The sequence below is a fragment of the Hemibagrus wyckioides genome, linkage group LG24, assembly GCF_019097595.1.
Source record: "Hemibagrus wyckioides isolate EC202008001 linkage group LG24, SWU_Hwy_1.0, whole genome shotgun sequence".
Taxonomy (NCBI): Eukaryota; Metazoa; Chordata; class Actinopteri; order Siluriformes; family Bagridae; genus Hemibagrus; species Hemibagrus wyckioides.
This window is the reverse complement of record NC_080733.1, coordinates 7,870,454-7,885,347: the sequence shown is the minus strand read 5'-3', so window position 1 is coordinate 7,885,347 and position 14,894 is coordinate 7,870,454. Positions and strand designations below refer to the sequence as shown.

At 41.6% G+C, this 14,894-nt stretch overlaps 1 protein-coding gene across 37 annotated transcripts in view; it reads left to right on the top strand.

Annotated features, from left to right (window-relative positions):
* The window catches only part of clasp2 (cytoplasmic linker associated protein 2), a 44,346-nt gene that overhangs the window by 26,777 nt on the left and 2,675 nt on the right, over positions 1-14,894 (top strand). For 5 of the 37 annotated variants that reach the window (XM_058377365.1, XM_058377367.1, XM_058377394.1 and 2 more), the window contains 19 exons: positions 667-771; positions 2,191-2,217; positions 4,309-4,476; positions 4,785-4,826; positions 5,447-5,554; positions 6,559-6,621; positions 7,339-7,445; positions 7,568-7,591; positions 7,731-7,978; positions 8,089-8,152; positions 10,189-10,352; positions 10,460-10,538; positions 11,854-11,997; positions 12,131-12,274; positions 12,683-12,789; positions 12,886-13,033; positions 13,627-13,831; positions 14,392-14,585; positions 14,686-14,814. In XM_058377365.1, the coding sequence (XP_058233348.1) occupies positions 667-771; positions 2,191-2,217; positions 4,309-4,476; positions 4,785-4,826; positions 5,447-5,554; positions 6,559-6,621; positions 7,339-7,445; positions 7,568-7,591; positions 7,731-7,978; positions 8,089-8,152; positions 10,189-10,352; positions 10,460-10,538; positions 11,854-11,997; positions 12,131-12,274; positions 12,683-12,789; positions 12,886-13,033; positions 13,627-13,831; positions 14,392-14,585; positions 14,686-14,814 (2,270 nt within the window). Of the gene's footprint in view, positions 1-666; positions 772-2,190; positions 2,218-4,308; positions 4,477-4,784; positions 4,827-5,446; positions 5,555-6,558; positions 6,622-7,338; positions 7,446-7,567; positions 7,592-7,730; positions 7,979-8,088; positions 8,153-8,931; positions 8,989-9,399; positions 9,403-10,188; positions 10,353-10,459; positions 10,539-11,853; positions 11,998-12,130; positions 12,275-12,682; positions 12,790-12,885; positions 13,034-13,626; positions 13,832-14,391; positions 14,586-14,685; positions 14,815-14,894 lie in introns of all 37 variants that reach the window. The other 32 variants (XM_058377385.1, XM_058377387.1, XM_058377400.1 and 29 more) reach the window with 25 other exon arrangements.

Genomic DNA, 14,894 nt, shown 5'->3' with positions numbered 1-14,894 from the left:
TGCATTGTTGCTGCCCCCTGCTGGAGAGGAGCAGTACTGCAGACTCTAGCTTCAGACTGTAACCGAGACTGTGATTGTGAATTCCATTCAGCTACTTAATCTGGAAGTCCTCCATTCATTTTTATTTTTCTAATGCTTTCTTCAGTCTGCCTACTTAAGCTTTGTGCTAATTGTCAGTTAACCTGTTTATCTAACACTGGATTTATCCGGCTGCCAGCAAGAGACTGTCAAATGATTGAAATTCTGCATTAATTGATTGTATTATTTTATGGAGTTTATCATGATTATTCAAATTTGGTCTAGTGTGACCCAACATTAAATATTTTTGACATGCTAGTTAGTAGATTTGTTAATGCACTGTCAAAAGCATTCTCCTGAAAGCCCTAAACACATTTTCCATCTATACTTCTCTTTTCAATACAGTCACAACCTATTTTTCTGAGGTCACTGTGGTTACCCATCAACATGCAGTAGCGTGCATTTAAGATTCTACTCACAATTTTATCAAATGGCACATTAACATATCATAAACAACATCGACAGTGTGCCATGTACAGAGCAGGATGATTAATGTTCGAGGGATTTTTATATTGACAAACAAATCTGTATGTATTGGCTGGATTTGATGGCTTCGAAAGGTAAATGTGTGCGTCTGTGCATTTTCAGGACGACTACGTACTAAGCAGCCGTTGTCAACTCCTTCAGGAATGAGCAGCAGTCAGGTGGACTCAAGGGCCCGGAGTCGAACAAAGATGGTATCTCAGTCCCAGCGTAAGTGTTTGCACATCACTGATGAAGCACTCAAACACGTGCATGAACAAGTGCACACGTCAGATTACTCTTCCACAATTTATTCAGCACACAGAACTTGTATCAGTTATTGATTCTTATTGTTCATGTTGTCAGGTAACATGTATGTGCACTTTGCTGGTGATCAGTTACTGAATGAAGTCAATGGAAAGGGACCATCATATGACCATCAGATTATATTCACCCTTCTCAGCACAGCAAATACACTGACATGGTAGTGGGTGCTGCGCTGGTACAGGCAGCAGCAGTGTAACTGGGGTCTTTAAGAGCAGTGTGTGCATTTCATGGCCACATAATTAGATACACCCACCTTAACGGTTTATTCTGTTTCACACAAGCAAAGAAAAGATGACTGCTACTGTTGTCGCCCACGGTCACACAGTCGTGGTGTGGAAATTTCAGGTTCTGATATGAGATGGCAGTAAACAAATTGTTGACACGCTACTATTAAATTTATACATAAGATCAGGTATTTTATGTTGTCGTTAAACACAGAATTGAACAAGACCGTGGCTACTCTGACATTTCTGTGTGCCAAATGCAGAACTGAACATGGGTACTAAGTAAGGACAGTTTCGGTTTCTGAGTATGGATCACACTGAAACTACTTCCTTTGCCGTTTGGTTTGTTTTCTCACTGCATACAATCAAACAAACGTGTAAACAACTTTGGTCAAAAAAACTGTGTGGTGTAGAACTCATTCATACATCGGTCAGAAAACAGACCCAAGCACACAGAGCACAGGGTCAAGCTCAGATTGAGCCAAGTGCTGCTGAAAAAAGATCTGGACATTTGACCTGATGAATAAAAGGAAAAAATAAGTGGTGGATGTCATACTTAAAATATTTTAAACTGTAATTATTATAAAAATAGTAATTTCTTTCCACTCTGATGTGTGATTGCTGATTCAAGCGGATCAATTGCTGCACATGTGAAAGCACTTTAAGGCTGTGAGAGACTGAGGACAGGGATAATGAACAGGATTCCTTTGAGGAAAATTCACTTTAAGACATGTTTTGATTTTGTCACTTTACCGAATTGTGCCTAAATAGCATCGTTTGAAGAGAATCTCAGTTGTGATGTAGCTTGACGGTTTTTAAAAACCCCATCCGCACTGCTCAACCTGATACACTCATATCACTGCAACAGCCAGTACAATGCCATTCAATAAAAAATGAACACCACTTATTTCATTGAATTATTCCTTGTAGACATGACCACATTATTAAAGCTGACAATACACATGCACACAACATACATGTGCTTACAGCTCGCTGTAGCATGCACTCTCTTTCCAAGAGCACAGTGTGTGTGTCTGTGGAATCATCCTGCTCTCGGGATGTAACACACGGCTCCTTCCAACTGTTTCTGTGCCTTTAGGTTCCGACGATTCTGATTGCACGCCAGGTACCCTCGTCTGACGTGTTGGCGAGTGTGTTAGTGTGTGAGTGTGTGTGTGCGCAAGCGTGTACCTGCATGCTGTGTGGTATTCACTTGGGTGTGTTGGTGTGAGTCCATTTCTGCCTGCAGGACATTTGAGAGCCAAACCCACTCCTGCAATCTCACACATTAATGTGAGGCATCATTGATTTTAAAGGGAACCATTTAAAGAATTTTGTGTTAAAAGGGAAGCATAAACCAGTGAGGTGGAGAATCATAAAGTGTGTTAGGGATTTCATCTTCTTTCATCATCTTTCTTTCTTTTCTTTTCTTTTTTTTTGCCAGCTTACCGCAGTGCTGATCGCCAGCTTTAGGAATCTGTGTGCGCTCCTTGACGTTGCTTCTTGTTGTTTTATTTCCAGGCTTATGTTTTTTATTCACTTATTGCTCCAGCTACCTGCATGTTTTTAGCCCATTATGCCTTGCATTGTTTTAATATGCTTCTCCTCCTACATTATGGGCCTCATGGCTCCTCATTTTCTCCCTATGATTTTGGCCCTTTATTTGGCTCAGGATCACAGTCTGCTACACCTATTGGTGGTAAGAATTTCCACATATTTTACCTGTTTCATAAAACTTGCCCCTTTACACACCTACCTCTGGGATCCACCCTCTTCTTCCTTCATGGTTGATGAAGACAGGTGGACTTTACTGTCCACCCCTCACACTAGGTGCTGCACGTACAGTGTACAGCTTCTCTGCTTGGCTTGCTCTGAGTGCCTTAGCTGTGTTTTTAAATAGAATTTGTATTCTATAACTCTATAGAAATCATTGATGGAAACATGTTTGGCGTTACAGAGAAAAGTCTGGAGGAGCTGGTCCATGTGTGTGTTCATTAGTGTTAGAAAAGATTTCTGCTCTGCACTGGCCACATCTCATTTTTATGTTCAGTGACACTGCATATGAAACATTTTTCTCTTATATTTGTGGATCTTTCTTGAATGAACTCCATCCTAGTCATAGAAATAGTAAACTTTGGCTTTCAATGATAATGTCGTGACTGTTAGTTCTTCACTTTGTGCTGTTCATTAGTCCAAGTAGTGTGTGTTTGTACTATGTACACAAGTACTAAAGGAACATTCCAGTGTTTTTCAACCTAATCCATGTCAGCTAACCGTGATCACTTTAAATATGAGAAAAGAAAAAATATACACTCGCCATCCAATTTATTAGCTTGTTCATGTAATTAGACAGTCATGTGGTAGCCAGCACGTCCATAAGATCATGCAGATACAAGTCAGAATCTTCATGTTCATCTGTGAATGAGGAAGAAGGTGATCTCAGTGACTATGGTTGTTGTGTTATGGTTGCTGCCAGACATGCTATTTCAGAAACTGTCGATCTTCTGCGGATTTCACACTGACTAGAGTTCACACAGATTGGTGTGAAAAACATGAAACATCAAGTGAGCTGCAATTCTGCATGCATATTGTTGTTTAGAGAGGTAAGGTGAGAATAAATAGAGTGGTTCAGATGGCTATGATAGCTCAAATAATCACTCTTTACAACTATGATGAGCAGAAAAGTATCTCATAATGCACAGCATGAAAAACCTCAAGGTGAATAGGGTGCAGCAGCAGTCCAGGAAGACCAGGTTGGGTTCCTCTTCTGTCAGCTTAAAACAAGACACTGTGGTGGGCACAGGATCACCGAAACTGGACAGCTGAAGATTGGAAAGATGACCAAGTGTTTTTCCTGTCTACAAGGCCATTTTATCTGTTCCATGAGACACTGGATTTTTTTTTTTATTATTATTATTTATTTTACAGTACTGTGTATGACCTAGAGACTGTAGTATGTTAAAATCCCAGAAGATCTGCAGTTTCTGAAATGCTCAGATCAGCCCATCTGACACCAATATCCAACTGGCTGCTGCTACATGACTGGCTGAATAAATGTCTAGGTGTTACTAATAAAGTGGACAGTGCGTGTATATTTTATATATTTATGCGTTATAGAGTGTGTAAAGATTGGATTGAAAAACTGTGGAGTATTCCTTTAACGTAGGACGGGTCTAATGTTTTACTCACCTCACTTACCTTTTATATCTCTTTTCAGCGGGCTCTCGCTCCGGCTCTCCGGGCCGCGTGTTGGCCAGCACAGCTTTGAGCACGCTCAGTACAGGTGCCCAGCGGGTGAGTGCCGCTCCCAGCTCCCAGCGGCGCAGCAGAATCCCGCGCAGTCAGGGCTGCAGCCGAGATTCAAGCCCCACCCGACTGTCTGTGGGTAAGCACCAGCCTCTCTGTCTCTCTTCTGTCTGTATGTGACTCTATGTCTGAGGTGTCGCAAAGAACCCGCGTTGGATTTCACCTCTTTGCGTTTTTGATTGTGATTAAATAAAATAATCTCCCAGCTGCTGTTTGTCGTTTGTACTCCTACAGTGTCCAGTTTTTGGTTTTGTTTTTTTTATTGTCTGTCTCTAAAGTGAATCACAGTTTTTGCTCATTGTCTTGCTGTATGTTGGTGGGGTGGGTGCAGCCTACCGCAAATCGTAACTTCTTACCCATCTTAAAATCTGCTTTCTTTGATCAAAGCGCCATCCAACGTCAGCCACATCTACAATGGATCAAAAGGAGGTATGCTTTCTGTGCTTCTTTCCTTCATTAATCGCATCACGATAACCCATCCGTCTGTCTCAGAGCTGACTGGATTGCCATGGGGTTTAGTGCTGATTGTGCTGCTTTGGCCTGCTTGGAGAGACGGGGCTTGCTCTCGCATTAACCTGCCGAGCTAAAACGCAGTGCTGAATCACACAGGAATGTAGATGCAAGTGAAAAGCTGTAACGCTTTACACCTCAGTTCACAAGAATAAACAACTGATCAGTATCTCGTACTCTTTTATCTCCTCTTTAACTTCTTATCCTTCATTTTTCGTTTTTCTAATATTTCCCTTTCCGATTTAGTGCCTGAATTGTTAACACGGATTCGGAATATACGAACACTATTTTATCTTTTCTGTAATATCTATTTTTAATTGTAAATATAGACCCTCAAAGTTCTAATTTGTATCTAGTCTATTGCTCTATTTCATTGCTTTGCTGTTTTATATGTTAAGCTTGTTCTTTCTCTCTTATCCTCCCTTGTCCCCTTCCTTTCTCTCTCCATAATATTATGGCTCTGTGTGTCTCTTTCATTGTTTTCTTCTCTTCCTGTTTGTCTTTTCTTATGTCTGTCCATATTTCTTGGGGTGGGTCAGCGCGGGGTAGTCGTATACCACGGCCTAGTGTGAGTCAGGGCTGCAGTCGTGAGGCCAGTCGAGAGAGCAGCAGAGACACCAGCCCTGTGCGTTCCTTCACGCCGCTTGGTGAGTAGCCACGGTCATCGCTGTAAACAGAACCAGTCACAAATTAGCTGTGGCTCCACAGGATAGGGACTGGGGTTAAAAAATACAGTGTATTTTGAATATTTTTGTGCATGCGTGCTACTCTTCGCAAAGCCCCATGTTAGCTTCCAGCAGCAGAACTTGGCTTGTTTTCTCTCACATGCCTTTTAAATCAAACACCATGGCTAGTTACGTTACATGATGTATGGTGTTTGAAGACAGACAGTGAGTGAAATGTGCTTATTATCATCGAGTATAAAATCATATCCGTTGATGTGATTCGGAAGGATCATAATCATGCAGAAGAGATCACTGCTTGTTGCTTTTTCCTTTCTTTCATGCTGATGGATTATGCCGCAAGAGGAATTTAGTGTTTCTGCACAGGTCACTAGAGGAAAAAGCTTTAGGAGCGAATATCTAAGCAACTGACAGGGTGTTAAAATTACATTAGATTCCTTAAGGGATTATGGTATATATTATTAATTACGGTAATATATGGTATATGTAATAGGATTTTGTATTTTAAGGAACATAACAGTGCTTTAGCAATGTAAGGAGGAAACCTTTTTTTATTGTATTTTTATTTATTTATTTTTGAAAATTGTTGCATAACTATCACGACACAAAAGACAAGCTTGATATTAAGAATTCAAGAAGATACAGACAAGCTTTTGCTGTAAGAATTTAAGAATAGATTGCAATTGAGGTAACAACCTTATTCACTGATTTACATATCAGTTCTTACGGAATGGTGCCATACTTTGTAATAGCTGCGTGTCTGATGAATTCCAACCGACTCTCTGGAGTTGTCTGAGAGAGTAGAATAAAGAAGCTGGTCATACAGGCAGAACTGGACTTTAACCTTTGATTCTGAAAGTTTGGGTCACAATGTTGGTGTGTGGTTGAAGGTTCAGTAACCTGGTGTGTCTGTGGTGGGCTCTAACACTGATTTGGTTGTGCATGTTGTGTGTATGTGTGTGTTACAGCTTCACGACACTACTCTCGCTCTACTGGTGCCCTTCATGCCCCAGATGCCTTTGGGGCAGCAGGTGAACTATGACCCCCCCCTCTCCCGCAGCCTGCCCAGACCTTATTCAAAAGCAAACTACATATGCCTCGTCGTCTTCTCATTTGTTCATCCCAGTCATGCTTCTCTTTTTCAGTTCAGCCTCCATCGGATTGCATGCTTTATGTTTAGCTTTCATAACAACTATTTTCTTCCCATCTCCAAAAAAAAAATGTTGATGATGCTCTCCAGCAAACAGCCACAAATGTGGGATACAGATACAGTTGATGGTCAGAATGAGAAGAGTTAAAGCAGCAGTTTGTTACCCTCTGTAGGTTATATGATTATTTTAGGTTTAGGAACTGTTTTAGCAGATCTATGTATAGCAGATCGGAGAAGAAAATAAGGGACCTTTAGGAACAGGAAGTGGGAGCGAGTCAGTGAGTTTTCTCTGCATTTGAAGCTTTTTGCTGTCAGTTCAAGTCGATTTTATTAGTCCAGCATCTGTTGCCAATTGGTCATTGTCAGTGATTTGTTTTTTTCTTCCTGCATTCTAACCCACATTGTCTTTTTTGTATGTAATTTACTTACTGTTTTGTTTTTTTTGTTGTTTTTTTGTATTTCTGTGATGGTATGTTTTTTTTTTCTTGTATTGTAATGGGTTTTATGTTTTTAAATCGGTTTTCTTTTCTTTTCCCCTGTAGTATGTTCCCCATAGCTGATTATTTGTTGTGTTAACATGTGAAATGTGTGTTTTTAGGTTCAGGTTTGGGGATCTCTCAGTCTAGTCGTCTCTCTTCCTCTGTCAGTGCCATGAGAGTGTTAAATACGGGGTCAGACGTGGAGGAGGCCCTCGCTGATGCATTGGTAAACAACGACATTTTTACACCAATGAGCATAACTCTTCTAATCACCTCAACGTCTCTGTGATTCTGTGCTTAACTCTTTGCTAACCCTCATATAACAACTGATCCCTTTAACGCTGCCAGCTGTTAGGAGATATGAGGAACAAGGTCAGTTTTTCAGCTTTCTGCTTTTCTGGCTGTTGCAAATCACCTGCTTGTCTCCAGATTCCTTCTCTTTCTGCTGCTTTATTCCCTTTATTCCACATCTGTCCTACATATTATTTATTCTGTTTTCTATCTCCATAAGCAGAAGAAGCCAGCTCGGCGACGGTACGAGAACTACGGCATGTATTCCGATGACGATGCCAACAGTGATGCATCGAGTGCTTGCTCTGAGCGTTCATATAGCTCACGCAATGGCAGTATTCCCACCTACATGCGTCAGGCTGAGGATGTGGCCGAAGTACTTAACCGCTGTGCTTCGGCCAACTGGTCTGAGAGGAAAGAGGGGCTGATGGGATTACAGGCTCTGTTGAAGAACCAGCGTGCCCTCAGGTACCACACAAATCCTTCAAGCTTCATGGGGGGAAAAAATCATTATTTCTGTTCCTGTGTTTTGTGTATGTGTGTTCCTTCAAGTTTAATTCTCCTCTGTTCTTTTACAGCCGGGTTGAACTCAAGAGATTGTGTGAGATCTTCACAAGGATGTTTGCAGACCCACACAGCAAGGTACCGCCGGCACGCCGCTTCTAGCTGGGCGCATTTTACTCGCACGCACACACACTACCCCATGCATGAAACCTGTATGAATAAAATATCGGATTCTGCCTCACCTACAGCCTTTAACTCGACACGTACATGCACATACGCAGCAGCTCTCTGAACAGAGGCATGCGCTCTGCACACTTATCCTCGGGGTGAGGCCACTGGCTAACAGCATGGTTTGTACAGTTTGGGTGGATTTCTGTTGCTCATGACTGCCAGTTAGAACGCTCAGCTCTACTCCTTCAACGCAACTTGCTACCTATCCAGACAGGAACTGTTTTTCTCCGCTTGCTTGCACGTATTTACAGATATTATGTTGGTACTAATTAAGGTGCAATGGAACAATTCGCTATTTACATTTTTTTTTTTTTTTATCCCCACTTACATCAAGGCCTAATGTTTAGTGAAGTGGTGATTTAATAAGAATTTAGTTATAATATACGTTATATGCACCTTTTAAGATTTTTAACCATTTTTACTGTAATAGCTTTAGTCAAAAGACAAGTCGTCCAAAAAAGAAATGAAATTTTGATTCAGGACACACACATGGACACAGTAGAGAAGACTAACACGCTCGGTTTCTAATTTTGGCGTTTGAGTTGGTTTCTTACTCACCTGCAAACTGCAGCGTTTTTTCTTGAGCTTGTTTGGACACTGTCCTTGCTCTCGGGTGACCGGGCCGTTGCCCAGCACTGTAAGTTTCATTGACGGCCTTCGGGTCCAACCCTTTCTTTGATTTACAGCGTGAGTCCAGAGGCTTCGGCACGGCAGAATCCGGTATCAGTTCCGCCTCCTTTAAGGTACAATACACATTCCTGCACATACAAAACCCTGACCTGTCTTCAGGGGTCTGGAAAACTGGAGCCCCTTCCTCTAATGTGCTTGGATTGCAAAATCCTCTGGCACAGAAATTTCCGCCCTTTTCTTCCATCCCTTCGATATTTTTAAAATCTTTCTCCCTCCTCACTTCTTTTCATATTCTGTGTATTTCTCTCTTTCACAGCAAAGATGCTGGTTGAATTTATTTGTTTAGAAGCTGACAAACTATAAACCCTAATAAGATATTTTAAGTTGCAGATTTTTTTTTCAGAATTAAGACAAACATCTGTATGTATCTTTAATGCATTCAAAGGGAAATAAGAAACTCACTACGTTTGTTTGTTTGTTTGTTTTTTTTCCTCTTCATGCCTTTGCCTGGGGTGGAACTGTAGAGAGTAAGTTCAGAAGAATTTCATGTGGCAGATCATCTTTAAGCCTTTAAACCGTGTGTGTGTGTGTGTGTGGCTGCTTCTTTAATGAATGTGGTGCTTGCTTGGTAGAATCTAATTTTAATTGTTTTGAAAGTTTTTTGGGATTGTGTGCTAACAAGTGCAAGCTGTAAAACTAATACACTAATCAGTAAGAGTCTGTGATCGTATTAGTTGGAGGAATGTTTAACAGAAGGCATTAATGTCATCATTCCTCTGCTTGTTCATCTTGCTTTTATCTGTTCAGAGGAAGACGTCAAATAAGTTTTATGCCTTATGCTTTTATTTTTGCTTGATATAAATATATGGTGATTGTGCTGACCAGTGGCATGCTTTGTCGTTTGATAACTAATAGTAAGAAGCTCTTGATAACATTAAGTGTAAAAGAGTTGGACTGTTCATAAGAGCATTGAACTAGTTTACTAAAACTGTCTTGGATTTGTCCTGGCTGATAGGGATGCACCGATTCCACTTTATTATTGAGTTGGTATAGATATAATACTGGCTCTCTACAAGCTTCTTTTACAAATTATGCAAAATTCAGAGGCTTAATAGTGGTGATTTTAGGACGAGTGATGTTCTTCTGTGTGGCACCACTCAGAAAAGTTAAGATTTCATTAGATGGCTGATCTAGTTTGAGTAAATACCGATCAGATCGGTGCATCCCTACAAGCCGACATTATTGCAAATATAAAAGGTTGTATATAGACCCGAGATATAATTTGTTGATTTCATGTGTATGTGTTTTCTTAGGTGTTCAGCATGTTCTTGGAGACACTGGTGGACTTCATAATGGTTCATAAGGCAGATCTACAGGACTGGCTGTTTGTGCTGCTTACACAGCTGCTGAAAAAGATGGGCGCTGACCTCCTCGGGTCTGTACAGGCCAAAGTACAGAAAGCGCTCGACGTCACAAGGTTTGTAAGATTAGACAAATAAACATTTAACATAAACGTCCAATAAACATCCAACAAAACTGATGACATGATTTAGCACTAATCCTCTCTATTGCATCTCTTTCTAGGGAGTCTTTTCCTAATGATCTGCAGTTCACAATTCTTATGAGATTCACCGTAGACCAGACACAGACACCCAACTTGAAGGTAATTGCTGCTTTTGGGTGGAGCTGTGCGTCATCACGGGCTTGGTAATGTTGTGAGTCATTTCCAGTTAATCTTAATGCTGTTCCTTAATTTAGATGGCTTCAGTTCAGGTGTTAGTCAGGTTTTTCTGAACAGTTGTTTCATACTAAAAATTGTATAAGCAGTATGACCTCATACATGGGGATGTAACCCTTCATCAACTCTCATGGAAGCTAAGAGGTCACTACTTGACACAGGATTATATCCCAGTTTCATTCCCCAAAACGTGTTTACTACACCGCCACGCCATTTGCCCCTCCCCAGCCCTCAGTGTACCCCCCCCCCTTTTATAGTGTTATTTCTGCATCTTAGCCTTTTCTTCCCGGCATTTCTCCTTCCCCTTTCCTCATACCTGATCCTTCCACTCCTCTTCCCTTCTGTGTGGGTTTTTCCATCATTGATATGCTCTCCTCTCTCTTTCTGAAGCCGGGGAAAAGGCGCTGTTGCCAGTACGGGGGCGGGGCTATAGAATTGCTTCCCCTCAGAAAGCGGCGGCATGCTTGCACACTACAGGAACATATCCAAGTGTGGAACCAAGCTGTACAGGTCAGTGAGACACAGGGGAAGCAATCCTATAGCTCACTGGCTCCCAATTGAGTAACACCCTCCCCCAGCCCTCTGAAGGTTGAAATCAATAAAGCTTAATGACATCATAACTGTTAAATTTGTTAGAGTCGTTCCGAGTCGCTAATCAAATTGAATTGGAGTCGTCTTGCGAGTTTCTAAAACGTACATAATTGAGCCTGTGTGGAGATCATTGCTGTGCTCCCAATGAGAAAAAACTGTTGAGAGCTTTAGTGATCACATCACTCAGTGGACCTCCTAACTAAAGCAACTCTGGTTACTAAGTGGATAATGGATATTGTGCTCCTGACGCACAGGAGAGAAGGAGATATGGAGTAGTGCATACACTTTTGGCACACTGTACCCCAATACCCCCTCTCTTGCACACCTTTTCCAGTCTTTTTTTCTTTTTTTTTCCTCCTTTTTCCTCTGGTGTGTTTGCTGTGAGTGCATGCATGCATTTGTGTGCATGGGAGAAGTTCTGTTTTGTCTCTGGGTCTTAAAAATCAGGAGTGTAGTAGGACATTGCCTGTAATTTTGTTGTTGAAACGGTGCTGGTGTACTGCACATGTCTATTCATTAGGTGAGGTTAATTACCAGAGGAATTATGTAATAGTGTTTATTATTGTACAGTAACCACATATGGCTCATATTGTTTTTTTGGTAATGCAAATGTTCTAGATTAATAGTAATATGAGGCTGATATTTCCAGGTGAAAGTGGCCATTTTGAAGTATATAGAGACCCTGACGCTACAAATGGAGCCACAGGACTTTGTGAACTCCAGCGAGACCAGACTTGCAGTCTCCCGCATCATCACATGGACCACAGAACCCAAGAGCTCTGACGTCAGGAAGGTAGGAGAAAGTGTTACGTTTTGGTAAAGCTTTTCATATGTTTAGGTACTGTGGTGTTGTTTGCCTCGAGAATATTTTATTATGTGAAACGTGTTTCTAAATGTTTGGAGAACTGTGTATTTCTTGGGTCCAGGCAGCCCAGTCTGTGCTGATTGCACTGTTCCAGTTGAATACGCCAGAGTTCACCATGCTTCTTGGTGCACTACCCAAAACCTTCCAAGATGGAGCTACCAAACTCCTTCAGAACCACCTACGCAACACTGGCGGCGTAGCACCGGTAAGATATGCATCATCACATGCATGAATTCTTGTATACAATTCTGAGATTATAGAAGGAAAGATCTTTTAAAGCATCCATTATAAATATGTAACTCATGTTTATGAGGGCAAAGTCTTCCTGGTAGAGACCTGCATCTGGGTCTACAAAATATAGATGTAAATATTCATTTAGGAAACTGCACAGTTGCTAATAGACTGCAGGGTATCTCTTGTGTGGTGGTAAACAATTTAGTGTCAATTACTGCTACCCGCAGATTAGAATACACTAGATGCACTGTTTCGTACCTTTACACGCCCATTAAACCATGCAGGATGTCTGCTTGCTGAACTTCAACTTAGGCTTGTAGTTGCTCTATAACATTTTCTGTAACAATAGAATCCTGAATCTTCTTTACTTGTCTCACAGGCCCCAATAGGTAGCCCCTTGACAAGACACACACCGAGGTCACCAGCCAGCTGGTCGAGTCCTCTAACATCCCCTACCAACACGTCACAGAACACACCTTCCCCGAGGTAACCTACACACACAGAGCTCACAGATCTCATGGTAATGCATGCTTTACATACTCTTGTGTAGAAATCACCGATCATATCCTTCTGTTTTTTCAGTGCGTTTGATTACGACACAGAGAATATGAACTCGGAGGAGATCTACAGCTCTCTGCGTGGCGTTACCCAAGCCATCCAGAACTTCAGTGTGCGGAGCCAAGAGGACATGAGTGAACCTCCTCGCAAAAGAGAGGGAGACGGAGAAGAGGTAATATCAGCGATGGAAGGGTCCTGAGCCATCAAAAACTCTCAGACCAAGTTGGTGTTTTAGTATCATTACAGGGATATGCTATATATCTTTAAGCAGAGACTCCTCAGTGTTCATCAGCACTTCAGAATGGTTAGAGGAACAAGAACGAACACCAGAAACAGGGTATTTTTGTTAGAAGAACAGAAATGCTTGAATAACTGTTTATCCTCAGTCTTTCCCTGACCCTTATATTGTTTCTGAGTCTAGCTTCTGACTTTTAATTTTCCGATCACACATTCTAACCCATTCCTGCAATTTTCAATTTAATTCCTTATCCACCGCATTTGTAGAGTATGTGTAATTACCATGGACCAGAATTTCAGTACGTTTTCCAAATAGAATTTAAAAAAATCCTGTTTTTTCTCATAATAGAAATCTAAGGGTAGTTGTGAAGGTCAATTAATAACTGTTTAAAAACACAACTACAAGGGCTAGATCGATAATAGATAATAAAATTGAAATTGTCTGTGGTATTTATGCACATGCTGCAAATGAGGTAGATATGTGATTCGATTGAAATAATAATATTGCCTTTCTGTGTATCTGCGTAGGGCGGTGCTGACACGATGGAAACTGGTCGGACAGCACTGGATAACAAAACGTCTCTGCTGAACACCATGCCCCTCCTCTCCTCTAGTCCCCGCCCCAGCAAGGAGTATCAGCCAGGTAGTTACTCAGACTCTTGCTTCGGCTCCTCCCCCTTTAGTAAGAGCCTGAAAGAGCCTCTGGACCATGACGGCGAGAGCCTTACGGATGGTGAGACAATCCAGATTGTGTGTCTTGTCCTGTAATTCTACGTTTCACTGGACTGCACCACGCTGCTGCACAAGCGGCAAGGGTGAATTACTACCCGCTTTGAGTGTCGAACACTGTGGTTTTGTCGTTTGGTCACTGTTTGTGTAACTGTTGCTATTTTGAGCATGACTTCCCAGGGCAACATAAGGTATAATTTTTCACTTGTGTTCTTGGCCATCACCATGCAGTAATTCTGCCTGTGCATTGGCATAGAGAGGAAGACTATGTTGGCAGCTTTACACTTAGTTACCTTATGTAAAGGTTTAAAATGAATAATAAAGGTACCAAGTAAGTGGTAAAATCTGAATTATGATTAAATATTACCTGACTCTCAAAAAAATGAAATTCAGTCTCACTTGGAGGGGAACCAGGCTGTTTGCTGTACATTTGTATGATTACACATTCCATGCATTTTTCCCCATTTTTCTTGTCGGAGTATTTCGGTCACACTGTCTACCCTGGTGTGTTTCTGCGCGATTAAGTGTGTGCACTGATTCTCTTCTGCATAATGACGCCAACAGATAGCAACGTGGACCAGTCAGAGGTGGTGGCTGAGCTGTTAAAGGAGCTGTCCAATCACAGCGAGCGGGTGGAGGAGAGGAAGGCAGCGCTCTGTGAACTCATGCGGCTGATCAGGGAAACACAGTTGCACGTCTGGGATGAACATTTCAAAACTATTCTCCTGCTGCTGCTGGAAACCCTGGGGGATGGAGAGGTATGCATAAAGGATATATACACACACAAATTTCTTAACGTCAGCAAAAAAAAATAAAAGGAAAGTTGAATTACGTTGGTTGTCACTGCCGTTTCTGCAGCATGTGATTCGTGCGCTGGCGCTGCGGGTGCTGAAGGAGATTCTGAACAGACAACCCTGGCGCTTTAAGAACTATGCAGAGCTTACTATTATGAAGACCTTGGAAGCACACAAAGACCCACACAAAGAGGTCAGACATCCAAACGCACCACATCATATAGATGTTTTGTTTGTTTTGTAAAGCATTTTAAAATGAAACCAGGTAGCTTA